General features: G+C 40.9%; 1 protein-coding gene across 1 annotated transcript in view; it reads right to left on the bottom strand.

The window, feature by feature from the left end:
* Positions 1-19,350, bottom strand: part of CHRM1 (cholinergic receptor muscarinic 1) — a 69,417-nt gene that overhangs the window by 15,201 nt on the left and 34,866 nt on the right. The window contains exon 2 of the mRNA XM_053688829.1: positions 3,028-4,597. Within this exon, the coding sequence (XP_053544804.1) occupies positions 3,032-4,597 (1,566 nt within the window). The 3' untranslated portion in view covers positions 3,028-3,031. The remainder of the gene's footprint in view (positions 1-3,027; positions 4,598-19,350) is intronic.

Raw genomic sequence — 19,350 nt, 5'->3', positions numbered from 1 at the left:
ATCTAGCAACTTACACATGTAATGCAGGAGTCACTGTTTCACATAACACTATCTAGCAACTTACACATGTAATGCAGGAGTCGCTGTTTCACATAACACTATCTAGCAACTTACACATGTAATGCAGGAGTCACTGTTTCACATAACACTATCTAGCAACATACACATGTAATGCAGGACTCGCTGTTTCACATAAGAACACTATCTAGCAACATACACATGTAATGCAGGAGTCACTGTTTCACATAACACTATCTAGCAACATACACATGTAATGCAGGAGTCACTGTTTCACATAACACTATCTAGCAACATACACATGTAATGCAGGAGTCGCTGTTTCACATAACACTAACAACATACACATGTAATGCAGGAGTCACTGTTTCACATAAGAACACTATCTAGCAACATACACATGTAATGCAGGAGTCGCTGTTTCACATAACACTATCTAGCAACATACACATGTAATGCAGGTGTCGCTGTTTCACATAACACTATCTAGCAACATACACATGTAATGCAGGAGTCGCTGTTTCACATAACACTATCTAGCAACATACACATGTAATGCAGGAGTCGCTGTTTCACATAACACTATCTAGCAACATACACATGTAATGCAGGAGTCGCTGTTTCACATAACACTATCTAGCAACATACACATGTAATGCAGGAGTCGCTGTTTCACATAAGAACACTATCTAGCAACATACACATGTAATGCAGGAGTCGCTGTTTCACATAAGAACACTATCTAACAACATACACATGTAATGCAGGAGTCGCTGTTTCACATAAGAACACTATCTAACAACATACACATGTAATGCAGGAGTCACTGTTTCACATAAGAACACTATCTAGCAACATACACATGTAATGCAGGAGTCGCTGTTTCACATAACACTATCTAGCAACATACACATGTAATGCAGGTGTCGCTGTTTCACATAACACTATCTAGCAACATACACATGTAATGCAGGAGTCGCTGTTTCACATAACACTATCTAGCAACATACACATGTAATGCAGGAGTCACTGTTTCACATAACACTATCTAGCAACATACACATGTACTGCAGGAGTCGCTGTTTCACATAACACTATCTAGCAACATACACATGTAATGCAGGAGTCGCTGTTTCACATAACACTATCTAGCAACATACACATGTACTGCAGGAGTCACTGTTTCACATAACACTATCTAGCAACATACACATGTAATGCAGGACTCGCTGTTTCACATAACACTATCTAGCAACATACACATGTAATGCAGGAGTCGCTGTTTCACATAAGAACACTATCTAGCAACATACACATGTAATGCAGGACTCGCTGTTTCACATAACACTATCTAGCAACATACACATGTAATGCAGGAGTCGCTGTTTCACATAAGAACACTATCTAGCAACATACACATGTAATGCAGGAGTCACTGTTTCACATAACACTATCTAGCAACATACACATGTAATGCAGGACTCGCTGTTTCACATAACACTATCTAGCAACATACACATGTAATGCAGGAGTCGCTTTTTTACATAAGAACACTATCTAGCAACGTACACATGTAATGCAGGAGTCGCTGTTTCACATAAGAACACTATCTAGCAACATACACATGTAATGCAGGACTCACTGTTTCACATAAGAACACTATCTAGCAACATACACATGTAATGCAGGAGTCACTGTTTCACATAAGAACACTATCTAGCAATATACACATGTAATGCAGGACTCGCTGTTTCACATAACACTATCTAGCAACATACACATGTAATGCAGGAGTCACTGTTTCACATAACACTATCTAGCAACATACACATGTAATGCAGGACTCGCTGTTTCACATAACACTATCTAGCAACATACACATGTAATGCAGGAGTCACTGTTTCACATAACACTATCTAGCAACATACACATGTAATGCAGGAGTCGCTGTTTCACATAACACTATCTAGCAACATACACATGTAATGCAGGAGTCGCTGTTTCACATAACACTATCTAGCAACATACACATGTATTGCAGGAGTCACTGTTTCACATAAGAACACTATCTAGCAACATACACATGTAATGCAGGAGTCGCTGTTTCACATAAGAACACTATCTAGCAACATACACATGTAATGCAGGAGTCGCTGTTTCACATAAGAACACTATCTAGCAACATACACATGTAATGCAGGAGTCGCTGTTTCACATAAGAACACTATCTAGCAACATACACATGTAATGCAGGAGTCGCTGTTTCACATAAGAACACTATGTAGCTACATACACATGTAATGCAGGAGTCGCTGTTTCACATAACACTATCTAGCAACATACACATGTAATGCAGGAGTCGCTGTTTCACATAAGAACACTATCTAGCAACATACACATGTAATGCAGGAGTCGCTGTTTCACATAACACTATCTAGCAACATACACATGTAATGCAGGAGTCGCTGTTTCACATAAGAACACTATCTAGCAACATACACATTTCTAGAGATAACGTTTATTTTACGGGCCGGGACCATACTGACGAGATTTTTTAGAACATCTTGCCTGAGTGACGAGGTTTTGAATATCAGGCCTGTAGTATAATGCACCAATTTAATTAAAGAACATAAGAAATATCATCATTACCCTGTCTCTATTGAAAATGTTTGTGTGTTGTGTTAATTGATTATTATACATGGTTAATAATATCATTATATTTATCTTTTTAATGATAAATCAATGTGCTGAAGATTATACACTGTTTTCTAATTTTTGCAACTACCTTATTTACAAAAAGCTGTAATTGTCGTTAAGTACTTATAACTTACGCATTTCTGTCACTCTATGTAATGATCTAAAATTCCTTTCAGCTGTTGCAAGGCTGATTCTGCCCTTGGCATAACAGTTTTATACATTCAGTGGGGTGTGGGAAACTTTTACTATGAGGATGTGAACAAAGATTACAAGGTGTGTATTTCCCTTGGACTTTATGTTAGTATTACCCACCTGATCACTGTGATGGAGTCCTAAAGAAAGCAGGTGGCTGTCTGTGTGCTCTCCACTTTCGCCTGTCCCATCGACATAGTAGCAACATCTTAAATGTGCGTCTGAAGGATCGATTGCACAGTGCATAACACATGGGATTGATTGTACTGTTTACATAGCATAGCCAGTAGCCCAGCTTCCACAATGCCTCTGGGATACAGTCCTTACAGACTGTGGACACCAGCACCATAATGTTATATGGAGTCCAAGTCAAGATAAAAGCCAACAAGATAGCGCTAAGTGTTTGTGCTGCTTTTTTCTCCTTGATGAGCGAATTGCTTTTTCTCTTCACACGACGGTTTTTCTCCACCTTTGCTTTGATGACTGTTGATGGCAGAGCAGGAACTAGTGGCTTAGATGCTTTTCTGGTCATGTCCCGCTTTCCACCATTTTGGTCAACCTCCACTTCTCCCCTCCCTAGGGTGTCATTGGAGCCCCTAGAACCAGTGGGTGTTCCTACCACAGAGCTGACCATAGGTAACCGTATGACAGCGGAGCAGATGCTTTTCATCTCATATGGGCGATCATCAACATCAGAGGAAGACGAGAGGGAATCTGCAGAGGCAGCATCTTCTGCTGTGTTCCAACTTCCATTGCTTCGATTCTCTGGATAGCTCTTGAGAGATGGATTTGCTGCAAGGCGTCGAGGAAAGCAGCAGGCCTGCTTAACCTTAAAGACTGTTGGCTGTGATCTAGACAGCCTCTTGGACTCTCCTATTCCACTGCTGCTACCACTCCTAACACTGCCTAGAGCCGCTGGACGCACAATGTTTTCTGACTCTGAGCCTTGAAGTCCAGCCAGCTCCCTGCTACGATTTTCTGTTTCCCGGTAAATCCTCCAATATAAAATTATCATGATGGTAACCGGAAGGTAGAAGGCGGCAATGGCAGTGCCAAAAGTGATTATGGGTTGAGATAAAAATTGTATAGAACATTCATGGGGCTCCACTGTCCTCTTGCCCTCAATATACTGCCAGAACAATATGGCTGGTGCCCATAATACAAAGGAAACTAGCCATGCCATCCCAATCATGATAGCTGCCCTTTTATGTGTCCTTTTAGCCCTATATGTTAACGGTCGAGTTATGGAAAAGTAGCGATCAAAACTAATGATAAGCAAATTCATGACCGAAGCATTGCTGGCTACGTAGTCCAGGGCTAACCAGAGATCACAGGAAATGTTGCCCAATGCCCAGCGACCCATCACAATATATGTCGTATACAAGTTCATAGACACTGCGCCAATGATGATGTCAGCACATGCCAAGCTTAACAGGAAATAGTTGTTGACAGTCTTCAAGTCGCTGTTAACCTTGAATGCCAAAAGAACCAGAACATTTCCAACCACAGTAACCAGAGAAAGTACACCGGTGGTAAGGAGGATGAGGACCACCTCCAAGACCGTGTGGCCTCCAAAAGGGTCAAAGTATTCTGTAATGTTGGAGGGCAACGTAGTAATAGAGGAGTTGTTCATGGTTGGAGGCCCTTGGCTCAACAATTCTTGTCTAAATACAGCATTCTGGTGCTGTACCTTATTGAAGCTTTGATGGACAGTAACGGGTATCAGTTCGGCAAAAGCTTAGATGGGTTTTTTTTTATTTCCCACAACAAGAATCTGCAAACACAAGGAAAACAAATAATCAGTCAGATAGGTGGCAGAAGAATTACACAAATAGACTGCAAACATGTTTAGGACACACCTTAACAAGGACTACGGGGAAGGAATTTAGCTGATATGTGAAAGTTTTGTGGATGTGACACACAGACAGACATGAGGAGAGCAGTTACAGAAGGTTTGGGAACTTTATCTACTGCCCTGGCACCAGCTGTAACAGACTCACGTGCATTGTGCACTCTTTTTTGTCTAAGCATTTACTATCTTGTTCTCTATAACGTGCACTGCCTGTGTGTAGATATATATATATAATACTAGCCTTTGTTTTTTTCTGATATTTCCCCTTTCTCTCCCTCTGTTTTTCTCACCCTCCTCTTTCATTTTCTCTCTCTCTGCTACGTGTGTCTCCGTAATCTGTAACTAAACAAAGCCGGATTTATGATCTCTGTTGTTTGATTGTTGGAGGAAGGAGTTATGTTAGAGAAAGGGGGGAACCCCCCCCTTCCCCTGGAAGACAAGGAGAGAGAAAGAAGTGGTTGGACAAGTTTACCATATTCACATCTAAAGCGAACCGAGAAGAAACTCAAACACAGAAGGAGGTGGGAGATATCAGTCCTGAGAACCATATGGCACCTGAACGACACCTACTGCTTTATTTAAATATCTCTGTCTGATTTATCCCTTTACTTCCTTTTATTGATTGTAATAAAACTGTCTCTAATAACTGATCCTGTTTTTTCCCTATAACTCCTCCTATTGCACCATTTAATTCTCCCTATAACTCCTCCTATTGCACCATTTAATTCTCCCTATAACTCCTCCTATTGTACCTTTTAATTCTCCCTATAACTCCTCCTATTGCACCATATAACTGCTCCCTACAACTCCTCCTATTGCACCATATAACTGCTCCCTATAACTCCTCCTATTGTACCATATAACTGCTCCCTATAACTCCTCCTATTGTACCATATAACTGCTCCCTATAACTCCTCCTATTGTACCATATAACTGCTCCCTATAACTCCTCCTATTGCACCATATAACTGCTCCCTATAGCTCCTCCTATTGCACCATATAACTGCTCCCTATAACTCCTCCTATTGCACCATATAACTGTTCCCTATAACTCTTCCTATTGTACCATATAACTGCTCCCTATAACATCTCCTATTGTACCATATAACTACTCCCTATAACTACTCCTATTGCATTATATAACTGCTCCCTATAACTCCTCCTATTGTACCATATAACTGCTCCCTATAACTCCTCCTATTGCACCATATAACTGCTCCCTATAGCTCCTCCTATTGCACCATATAACTGCTCCCTATAACTCCTCCTATTGTACCATATAACTGCTCCCTATAACTCCTCCTATTGCACCATATAACTGCTCCCTATAACTCCTCCTATTGCAACATATAACTGCTCCCTATAACTCCTCCTATTGCACCATATAACCGCTCCTTATAACTCCTCCTATTGCACCATTTAATTCTCCCTATAACTCCTCCTATTGCACCATTTAATTCTCCCTATAACTCCTCCTATTGCACCATTTAATTCTCCCTATAACTCCTCCTATTGCACCATTTAATTCCCCCTATAACTCCTCCTATTGCACCATTTAATTCTCCCTATAACTCCTCCTATTGCACCATATAACTGCTCCCTATAACTCCTCCTATTGCACCATTTAATTCTCCCTAAAACTCCTCCTATTGAACCATTTAATTCTCCCTATAACTCCTCCTATTGCATCATATAACTGCTCCCTATAACTCCTCCTATTGCACCATATAACTGCTCCCTATAACTCCTCCTATTGTACCATATAACTGCTCCCTATAACTTCTCCTATTGCGCCATATAACTGCTCCCTATAACTCCTCCTATTGCACCATTTAATTCTCCCTATAACTCCTCCTATTGCACCATATAACTGCTCCCTATAACTCCTATTGTACTATATAACTGCTCCCTATAACTCCTCCTATTGTACCATATAACTGCTCCCTATAACTCCTCCTATTGTACCATATAACTGCTCCCTATAACTCCTCCTATTGCGCCATATAACTGCTCCCTATAACTCCTCCTATTGCACCATTTAATTCTCCCTATAACTCCTCCTATTGTACCATATAACTGCTCCCTATAACTCCTCCTATTGTACCATATAACTGCTCCCTATAACTCCTCCTATTGCACCATATAACTGCTCCCTATAACTCCTCCTATTGTACCATATAACTGCTCCCTATAACTCCTCCTATTGTACCATATAACTGCTCCCTATAACTCCTCCTATTGTACCATATAACTGCTCCCTATAACCCCTGCTATTGCACCATATAACTGCTCCCTATAACTCCTCCTATTGCACCATATAACTGCTCCCTATAACTCCTCCTATTACACCATATAACTGCTCTCTATAACTCTTCCTATTGTACCATATAACTGCTCCCTATAACTCCTCCTATTGCACCATATAACTGCTCCCTATAACTCCTCCTATTACACCATATAACTGCTCTCTATAACTCTTCCTATTGTACCATATAACTGCTCCCTATAACTCCTCCTATTGCACCATATAACTGCTCCCTATAACTCCTCCTATTACACCATATAACTGCTCTCTATAACTCTTCCTATTGTACCATATAACTGCTCCCTATAACTCCTCCTATTTCACCATATAACTACTCCCTATAACTCCTCCTATTGCACCATATAACTGCTCCCTATAGCTCCTCCTATTGCATCATATAACTGCTCTCTATAACTCTTCCTATTGTACCATATAACCGTTCCCTATAACTCCTCCTATTGTACCATATAACCCTCCCTATAACTCCTCCTATTGCACCATATAACCCTCCCTATAACTCCTCCTATTGCACCATATAACTGCTCCCTATAACTCCTCCTATTGCACCATATAACTGCTCCCTATAACTCCTCCTATTGCACCATATAACCGCTCCCTTTAACTCCTCCTATTGTACCATATAACTGCTCTCTATAACTCCTCCTATTGCACCATATAACTGCTCCCTATAACTCCTCCTATTGTACCATATAACCGCTCCCTTTAACTCCTCCTATTGTACCATATAACTGCTCTCTATAACTCCTCCTATTGTACCATATAACTGTTCCCTAGAAGTCCTCCTATTGTACCATATAACTGCTCCCTATAACTCCTCCTATTGTACCATATAACTGCTCCCTATAACTCCTCCTATTGTACCATATAACTGCTCCCTATAACTACTCCTATTGTACCATATAACTGCTCCCTATAACTCCTCCTATTGTACCATATAACTGCTACCTATAACTCCTCCTATTGCACCATATAACTGTTCCCTATAACTCCTCCTATTGCACCATATAACCCTCCCTATAACTCCTCCTATTGCACCATATAACTGTTCCCTATAACTCCTCCTACTGTACCATATAACTGCTCCCTATAACTCCTCCTATTGTACCATTTAACTGCTCCCTATAACTTCTCCTATTGCACCATATAACTGCTCCCTATAACTCCTCCTATTGTACCATATAACTGCTCCCTATAACTCCTCCTATTGTACCATATAACTGCTCCCTATAACTCCTCCTATTGTACCATATAACAGCTCCCTATAACTCCTCCTATTGCACCATATAACTGCTCCCTATAACTCCTCCTATTGCACCATATAACTGCTCCCTATAACTCCTCCTATTGCACCATATAACTGATCCCTATAACTCCTCCTATTGCACCATATAACTGCTCCCTATAACTCCTCCTATTGCACCATATAACTGCTCCCTATAACTCCTCCTATTGCACCATATAACTGCTCCCTATAACTCCTCCTATTGCACCATATAACTGCTCCCTATTACTCCTCCTACTGCACAATATAACTGCTCCCTATAACTCCTCCTATTGTACCATATAACTGCTCCCTATAACTCCTCCTATTGCACCATATAACAGCTCCCTATAACTCCTCCTATTGCACCATATAACTGCTCCCTATAACTCCTCCTATTGTACCATATAACTGCTCCCTATAACTCCTCCTATTGCACCATATAACTACTCCCTATAGCTCCTCCTATTGCAAACTGCTCCCTATAACTCCTCCTATTGCACCATATAACTGCTCCATATAACTCCTCCTATTGCACCACATAACTGCTCTCTATAACTCCTCCTATTGCACCATATAACTGCTCCCTATAACTCCTCCTATTGCACTATATAACTGCTCCCTATAACTCCTCCTATTGCACTATATAACTGCTCCCTATAACTCCTATTGCACCATATAATTGCTCCCTATAACCCTTCCTATTGTACCATATAACTGCTCCCTATAACTCCTCCTATTGTACCATATAACTGCTCCCTATAACTCCTCCTATTGTACCATATAACTGCTCCCTATAACTCCTCCTATTGCACCATATAACTGCTCCCTATAACTCCTCCTATTGCACCATATAACTGCTCCCTATAACTCCTCCTATTGCACCATATAACTGCTCCCTATAACTCCTCCTATTGCACTATATAACTGCTCCCTATAACTCCTCCTATTGCACTATATAACTGCTCCCTATAACTCCTATTGCACCATATAATTGCTCCCTATAACTCCTCCTATTGTACCATATAACTGCTCCCTATAACTCCTCCTATTGTACCATATAACTGCTCCCTATAACTCCTCCTATTGTACCATATAACTGCTCCCTATAACTCCTCCTATTGCACCATATAACTGCTCCCTATAACTCCTCCTATTGCACCATACAACTGCTCCCTATAATGCCTCCTATTGCACCATATAACTGCTCTCTATAACTCCTCCTATTGCACCATATAACTGCTCCCTATAACTCCTCCTATTGCACCATATAATTGCTCCCTATAACTCCTCCTATTGTACCATATAACTGCTCCCTATAACTCCTCCTATTGTACCATATAACTGCTCCCTATAACTCCTCCTATTGCACCATATAACTGCTCCCTATAACTCCTCCTATTGCACCGTATAACTGCTCCCTATAACTCCTCCTATCGCACCATATAACTACTTCCTATAACTCCTCCTATTGCACCATATAACTGCTCCCTATAACTCCTCCTATTGTACCATATAACTGCTCCCTATAACTCCTCCTATTGTACCATATAACCGCTCCCTATAACTCCTCCTATTGCACCATATAACTGCTCCCTATAACCTCTCCTATTGCACCATATAACCGCTCCCTATAACTCCTCCTATTGCACCATATAACCTCTCCCTATAACTACTCCTATTGTACCATATAACCTCTCCCTATAACTCCTCCTATTGTACCATATAACTGCTCCCTATAACTCCTCCTATTGCACCATATAACTGCTCCCTATAACCTCTCCTATTGCACCATATAACCGCTCCCTATAACTCCTATTGCACCATATAATTGCTCCCTATAACCCTTCCTATTGTACCATATAACTGCTCCCTATAACTCCTCCTATTGTACCATATAACTGCTCCCTATAACTCCTCCTATTGTACCATATAACTGCTCCCTATAACTCCTCCTATTGCACCATATAACTGCTCCCTATAACTCCTCCTATTGCACCATATAACTGCTCCCTATAACTCCTCCTATTGCACCATATAACTGCTCCCTATAACTCCTCCTATTGCACTATATAACTGCTCCCTATAACTCCTCCTATTGCACTATATAACTGCTCCCTATAACTCCTATTGCACCATATAATTGCTCCCTATAACTCCTCCTATTGTACCATATAACTGCTCCCTATAACTCCTCCTATTGTACCATATAACTGCTCCCTATAACTCCTCCTATTGTACCATATAACTGCTCCCTATAACTCCTCCTATTGCACCATATAACTGCTCCCTATAACTCCTCCTATTGCACCATACAACTGCTCCCTATAATGCCTCCTATTGCACCATATAACTGCTCTCTATAACTCCTCCTATTGCACCATATAACTGCTCCCTATAACTCCTCCTATTGCACCATATAATTGCTCCCTATAACTCCTCCTATTGTACCATATAACTGCTCCCTATAACTCCTCCTATTGTACCATATAACTGCTCCCTATAACTCCTCCTATTGCACCATATAACTGCTCCCTATAACTCCTCCTATTGCACCGTATAACTGCTCCCTATAACTCCTCCTATCGCACCATATAACTACTTCCTATAACTCCTCCTATTGCACCATATAACTGCTCCCTATAACTCCTCCTATTGTACCATATAACTGCTCCCTATAACTCCTCCTATTGTACCATATAACCGCTCCCTATAACTCCTCCTATTGCACCATATAACTGCTCCCTATAACCTCTCCTATTGCACCATATAACCGCTCCCTATAACTCCTCCTATTGCACCATATAACCTCTCCCTATAACTACTCCTATTGTACCATATAACCTCTCCCTATAACTCCTCCTATTGTACCATATAACTGCTCCCTATAACTCCTCCTATTGCACCATATAACTGCTCCCTATAACCTCTCCTATTGCACCATATAACCGCTCCCTATAACTCCTCCTATTGTACCATATAACTGCTCCCTATAACTCCTCCTATTGTACCATATAACTGCTCCCTATAACTCCTCCTATTGTACCATATAACTGCTCACTATAACTCCTCCTATTGCACCATATAACTGCTCCCTATAACTCCTCCTATTGTACCATATAACTGCTCCCTATAACCGTTCCCTATAACTCCTCCTATTGCACTATATAACTGCTCCCTATAACGCCTCCTATTGTACCATATAACTGCTCCCTATAACGCCTCCTATTGCACCATATAACCGCTCCCTATAACTCCTCCTATTGTACCATATAACTGCTCCCTATAACTCCTCCTATTGTACCATATAACTGCTCCCTATAACTCCTCCTATTGTACCACATAACTACTCCCTATAACTACTCCTATTGCACCATATAACTGCTCCCTATAACTCCTCCTATTGCACCATATAACTGCTCCCTATAACTCTTCCTATTGCACCGTATAACTGCTCCCTATAACTCCTCCTATCGCACCATATAACTACTTCCTATAACTCCTCCTATTGCACCATATAACTGCTCCCTATAACTCCTCCTATTGTACCATATAACTGCTCCCTATAACTCCTCCTATTGCACCATATAACTGTTCCCTATAACTCCTCCTATTGTACCATATAACCCTCCCTATAACTCCCCCTATTGCACCATATAACCCTCCCTATAACTCCTCCTATTGTACCATATAACTGTTCCCTATAACTCCTCCTATTGCACCATATAACTGCTCCCTATAACTCCTCCTATTGCACCATATAACCGCTCCCTATAACTCCTCCTATTGCACCATATAACTGCTCCCTATAACTCCTCCTATTGCACCATATAACTGCTCCCTATAACTCCTCCTATTGTACCATATAACTCTCCCTATAACTCCTCTTATTGCACCATATAACTGCTCCCTATAACTCCTCCTATTGTACCATATAACAGCTCCCTATAACTCCTCCTATTGTACCATATAACTCTCCCTATAACTCCTCCTATTGCACCATATAACTGCTCCCTATAACTCCTCCTATTGTACCATATAACAGCTCCCTATAACTCCTCCTATTGTACCATATAACTGCTCCCTATAACTCCTCCTATTGCACCATATAACTGCTCCCTATAACTCCTCCTATTGTACCATATAACTGTTCCCTATAACTCCTCCTATTGCACCATATAACTGCTCCCTATAACTCCTCCTATTGTACCATATAACTGCTCCCTATAACTCCTCCTATTGCACCATATAACTGCTCCCTATAACTCCTCCTATTGCACCATATAACTGCTCCCTATAACTCCTCCTATTGCACCATATAACTGCTCCCTATAACCCTTCCTATTGCACCATATAACTGCTCCCTATAACTCCTCCTATTGCACCATATAACTACTCCCTATAACTCCTCCTATTGCACCATATAACTGCTCCCTATAACTCCTCCTATTGTACCATATAACCGCTCCCTATAACTCCTCCTATTGTACCATATAACTGTTCCCTATAACTCGTCTTATTGTACCATATAACTGCTCCCTATAACTCCTCCTATTGCACCATATAACCCTCACTATAACTCCTCCTATTGCACCATATAACCCTCCCTATAACTCCTCCTATTGCACCATATAACCACTCCCTATAACTCCTCCTATCGCACCATATAACCCTCCCTATAACTCCCCCTATTGCACCATATAACCCTCCCTATAACTCCTCCTATTGCGCCATATAACTGTTGCCTATAACTCCTCCTATTGCACCATATAACCCTCCCTATAACTCCCCCTATTGCACCATATAACCCTCCCTATAACTCCTCCTATTGCACCATATAACCCTCCCTATAACTCCTCCTATTGCACCATATAACCCTCCTTATAACTCCTCCTATTGCACCATATAACTGCTCCCTATAACTCCTCCTATTGTACCATATAACTGCTCCCTATAACTCCTCCTATTGCACCATATAACTGCTCCCTATAGCTCCTCCTATTGCACCATATAACTGCTCCCTATAACTCCTCCTATTGCACCATATAACTGCTCCATATAACTCCTCCTATTGCACCACATAACTGCTCTCTATAACTCCTCCTATTGCACCATATAACTGCTCCCTATAACTCCTCCTATTGCACTATATAACTGCTCCCTATAACTCCTCCTATTGTACCATATAACCCTCCCTATAACTCCTCCTATTGTACCATATAACTGCTCCCTATAACTCCTCCTATTGCACCATATAACTGCTCCCTATAACTCCTCCTATTGCACTATATAACTGCTCCCTATAACTCCTCCTATTGCACTATATAACTGCTCCCTATAACTCCTATTGCACCATATAATTGCTCCCTATAACCCTTCCTATTGTACCATATAACTGCTCCCTATAACTCCTCCTATTGTACCATATAACTGCTCCCTATAACTCCTCCTATTGTACCATATAACTGCTCCCTATAACTCCTCCTATTGCACCATATAACCCTCCCTATAACTCCTCCTATTGCACCATATAACTGCTCCCTATAACTCCTCCTATTGTACCATATAACTGCTCCCTATAACTCCTCCTATTGCACCATATAACTGCTCCCTATAACTCCTCCTATTGTACCGTATAACTGTTCCCTATAACTCCTCCTATTGCACCATATAACCCTCCCTATAACTCCTCCTATTGCACCATATAACTGCTCCCTATAACTCATCCTATTGTACCATATAACTGCTCCCTATAACTCCTCCTATTGCACCATATAACTGCTCCCTATAACTCCTCCTATTGCACCATATAACTGCTCCCTATAACTCCTCCTATTGCACCATATAACTGCTACCTATAACTCCTCCTATTGTACCATATAACTGTTCCCTATAACTCCTCCTATTGCACCATATAACTACTCCCTATAACTCCTCCTATTGTACCATATAACTGTTCCCTATAACTCCTCCTATTGCACCATATAACTGCTCCCTATAACTCCTCCTATTGCACCATATAACTACTCCCTATAACTCCTCCTATTGCACCATATAACCCTCCCTATAACTCCTCCTATTGTACCATATAACTGCTCCCTATAACTCCTCCTATTGCACCATATAACTGCTCCCTATAAACCTTCCTATTGTACCATATAACTGCTCCCTATAACTCCTCCTATTGTACCATATAACTGCTCCCTATAACCCTTCCTATTGCACCATATAACTGCTCCCTATTACTCCTCCTACTGCACAATATAACTGCTCCCTATAACTCCTCCTATTGCACCATATAACTGCTCCCTATAACTCCTCCTATTGCACCATATAACTGCTCCCTATAACTCCTCCTATTGCACCATATAACCACTCCCTATAACTCCTCCTATTGCACCATATAACTGCTCCCTATAACTCCTCCTATTGCACCATATAACCGCTCCCTATAACTCCTCCTATTGCACCATATAACTACTTCCTATAACTCCTCCTATTGCACCATATAACTACTTCCTATAACTCCTCCTATTGCACCATATAACTGCTCCCTATAACTCCTCCTATTGCACCATATAACTGCTCCCTATAACTCCTCCTATTGCACCATATAACTACTTCCTATAACTCCTCCTATTGCACCATATAACTGCTCCCTATAACTCCTCCTATTGTACCATATAACTGCTCCCTATAACTCCTCCTATTGCACCATATAACTGTTCCCTATAACTGCTCCTATTGCACCATATAACCCTCCCTAAAACTCCCGCTATTGCACCATATAACCCTCCCTATAATTCCTCCTATTGCACCATATAACCCTCCCTATAACTCCCCCTATTGTACCATATAACCCTCCCTATAACTCCTCCTATTGCACCATATAACTGCTCCCTATAACTCCTCCTATTGTACCGTATAACTGTTCCCTATAACTCCTCCTATTGCACCATATAACTGCTCCCTATAACTCCTCCTATTGTACCATATAACTGTTCCCTATAACTCCTCCTATTGCACCATATAACTGCTCCCTATAACTCCTCCTATTGCACCATATAACCCTCCCTATAACTCCTCCTATTGTACCATATAACTGTTCCCTATAACTCCTCCTATTGCACCATATAACCCTCCCTATAACTCCCCCTATTGTACCATATAACCCTCCCTATAACTCCTCCTATTGTACCATATAACTGTTCCCTATAATTCCTCCTATCGCACCATATAACCCTCCCTATAACTCCCCCTATTGCACCATATAACCCTCCCTATAACTCCTCCTATTGCACCATATAACTGTTCCCTATAACTCCTCCTATTGCACCATATAACCCTCCCTATAACTCCCCCTATTGCACCATATAACCCTCCCTATAACTCCTCCTATTGCACCATATAACCCTCCCTATAACTCCTCCTATTGTACCATATAACTGCTCCCTATAACTCCTCCTATTGTACCGTATAACTGTTCCCTATAACTCCTCCTATTGCACCATATAACCCTCCCTATAACTCCTCCTATTGCACCATATAACTGCTCCCTATAACTCCTCCTATTGTACCATATAACCCTCCCTATAACTCCTCCTATTGCACCATATAACTGCTCCCTATAACTCCTCCTATTGCACCATATAACTGCTCCCTATAACTCCTCCTATTGCACCATATAACTGCTCCCTATAACTCCTCCTATTGTACCGTATAACTGTTCCCTATAACTCCTCCTATTGTACCGTATAACTGTTCCCTATAACTCCTCCTATTGCACCATATAACCCTCCCTATAACTCCTCCTATTGCACCATATAACTGCTCCCTATAACTCCTCCTATTGTACCATATAACTGCTCCCTATAACTCCTCCTATTGCACCATATAACTGCTCCCTATAACTCCTCCTATTGTACCGTATAACTGTTCCCTATAACTCCTCCTATTGTACCGTATAACTGTTCCCTATAACTCCTCCTATTGCACCATATAACCCTCCCTATAACTCCTCCTATTGCACCATATAACTGCTCCCTATAACTCCTCCTATTGCACCATATAACTGCTCCCTATAACTCCTCCTATTGCACCATATAACTGCTCCCTATAACTCCTCCTATTGCACCATATAACCCTCCCTATAACTCCTCCTATTGCACCATATAACTGTTCCCTATAACTCCTCCTATTGCACCATATAACCCTCCCTATAACTCCTCCTATTGTACCATATAACTGCTCCCTATAACTCCTCCTATTGTACCATATAACTGCTCCCTACAACTCCTCCTATTGTACCATATAACTGCTCCCTATAACTCCTCCTATTGCACCATATAACCGCTTCCTATAACTCCTCCTATTGTACCATATAACCCTCCCTATAACTCCCCCTATTGCACCATATAACCCTCCCTATAACTCCTCCTATTGCACCATATAACCCTCCCTATAACTCCTCCTATTGTACCATATAACTGCTCCCTATAACTCCTCCTATTGTACCGTATAACTGTTCCCTATAACTCCTCCTATTGCACCATATAACCCTCCCTATAACTCCTCCTATTGCACCATATAACTGCTCCCTATAACTCCTCCTATTGTACCATATAACCCTCCCTATAACTCCTCCTATTGCACCATATAACTGCTCCCTATAACTCCTCCTATTGCACCATATAACTGCTCCCTATAACTCCTCCTATTGCACCATATAACTGCTCCCTATAACTCCTCCTATTGTACCGTATAACTGTTCCCTATAACTCCTCCTATTGTACCGTATAACTGTTCCCTATAACTCCTCCTATTGCACCATATAACCCTCCCTATAACTCCTCCTATTGCACCATATAACTGCTCCCTATAACTCCTCCTATTGTACCATATAACTGCTCCCTATAACTCCTCCTATTGCACCATATAACTGCTCCCTATAACTCCTCCTATTGTACCGTATAACTGTTCCCTATAACTCCTCCTATTGTACCGTATAACTGTTCCCTATAACTCCTCCTATTGCACCATATAACCCTCCCTATAACTCCTCCTATTGCACCATATAACTGCTCCCTATAACTCCTCCTATTGCACCATATAACTGCTCCCTATAACTCCTCCTATTGCACCATATAACTGCTCCCTATAACTCCTCCTATTGCACCATATAACCCTCCCTATAACTCCTCCTATTGCACCATATAACTGTTCCCTATAACTCCTCCTATTGCACCATATAACCCTCCCTATAACTCCTCCTATTGTACCATATAACTGCTCCCTATAACTCCTCCTATTGTACCATATAACTGCTCCCTACAACTCCTCCTATTGTACCATATAACTGCTCCCTATAACTCCTCCTATTGCACCATATAACCGCTTCCTATAACTCCTCCTATTGTACCATATAACTGCTCCCTATAACTCCTCCTATTGTACCATATAACTGCTCCCTATAACCCTTCCTATTGTACCATATAACAGCTCCCTATAACTCCTCCTATTGTACCATATAACTGCTCACTATAACTCCTCCTATTGCACCATATAACTGCTCACTATAACTCCTCCTATTGCACCATATAACTGCTCCCTATAACTCCTCCTATTGCACCATATAACAGCTCCTTATAACTCCTCCTATTGCACCATATAACTGCTCCCTATAACTTCTCCTATTGTACCATATAACTGCTCCCTATAACTCCTCCTATTGCACCATATAACAGCTCCTTATAACTCCTCCTATTGCACCATATAATTGCTCCCTATAACTCCTCCTATTGTACCATATAACTGCTCCCTATAACTCCTATTGCACCATATAACCGCTCCCTATAACTCCTCCTATTGTACCATATAACCGCTCCCTATAACTCCTCCTATTGTACCATATAACTGCTCCCTATAACTCCTATTGCACCATAAAACTGCTCCCTATAACTCCTCCTATTGTACCATATAACCGCTCCCTATAACTCCTCCTATTGTACCATATAACCGCTCCCTATAACTCCTCCTATTGTACCATATAACCGCTCCCTATAACTCCTCCTATTGTACCATATAACTGCTCCCTATAACTCCTATTGCACCATATAACGGCTCCCTATAACTCCTCCTATTGCACCATATAACCGCTCCTTATAACTCCTCCTATTGCACCATATAACCCTCCCTATAACTCCCCCTATTGCACCATATAACTGCTCCCTATAACTCCTCCTATTGTACCATATAACTGCTCCCTATAACACCTCCTATTGTACCATATAACTGTTCCCTATAACTCCTCCTATTGCACCATATAACTGCTCCCTATAATTCCTCCTATTACACCATATAACCTCTCCCTATAACTCCTCCTATTGTACCATATAACCACTCCCTATAACTCCTTCTCCCAACCGGGCTTCGGCCCGGTTGGGTGAAGACATCTCACGGTAGGGTGATCTTCAGGGGATTAGTGTTAGTTTTTTTTTAAGGGGGGATTGGGTGGGTTTTAGAGTAGGGTTGGGTGTGTGGGTGGTGGGTTTTAATGTTGGGGGGATTTGTACTTTTTTTTCAGGTAAAAGAGCTGATTACTTTGGGGCAATGCCCCGCAAAAGGTCCTTTTAAGGGCTATTTGTAATTTAGTATAGGGTAGGGCTTTTTATTGTTTTGGGGGGCTTTTTTATTTTGTTAGGGGGATTAGATTAGGTGTAATTAGTTTAAAAATCTTGTAATTATTTTATTATTTTCTGTAATTTAGTGTTTTTTTTTGTACTTTAGATAATTTTATTTAATTCTAATTAATTGTATTTAATTTAGGTAATTAATTTAATTATAGTGTAGTGTTAGGTGTAATTGTAACTTAGGTAAGGTTTTATTTTACAGGTAAATGTGTCTTTATTTTAACTAGGTAGTTATTAAATAGTTCATAACTATTTAATAACTATTGTACCTAGTTAAAATAAATACAAAGTTGCCTGTAAAATAAAAATAAACCCT

The sequence above is a fragment of the Bombina bombina genome, chromosome 7 (assembly GCF_027579735.1).
Source record: "Bombina bombina isolate aBomBom1 chromosome 7, aBomBom1.pri, whole genome shotgun sequence".
NCBI lineage: Eukaryota > Metazoa > Chordata > Amphibia > Anura > Bombinatoridae > Bombina > Bombina bombina.
This window is presented reverse-complemented; position numbering and strand designations above follow the sequence as displayed.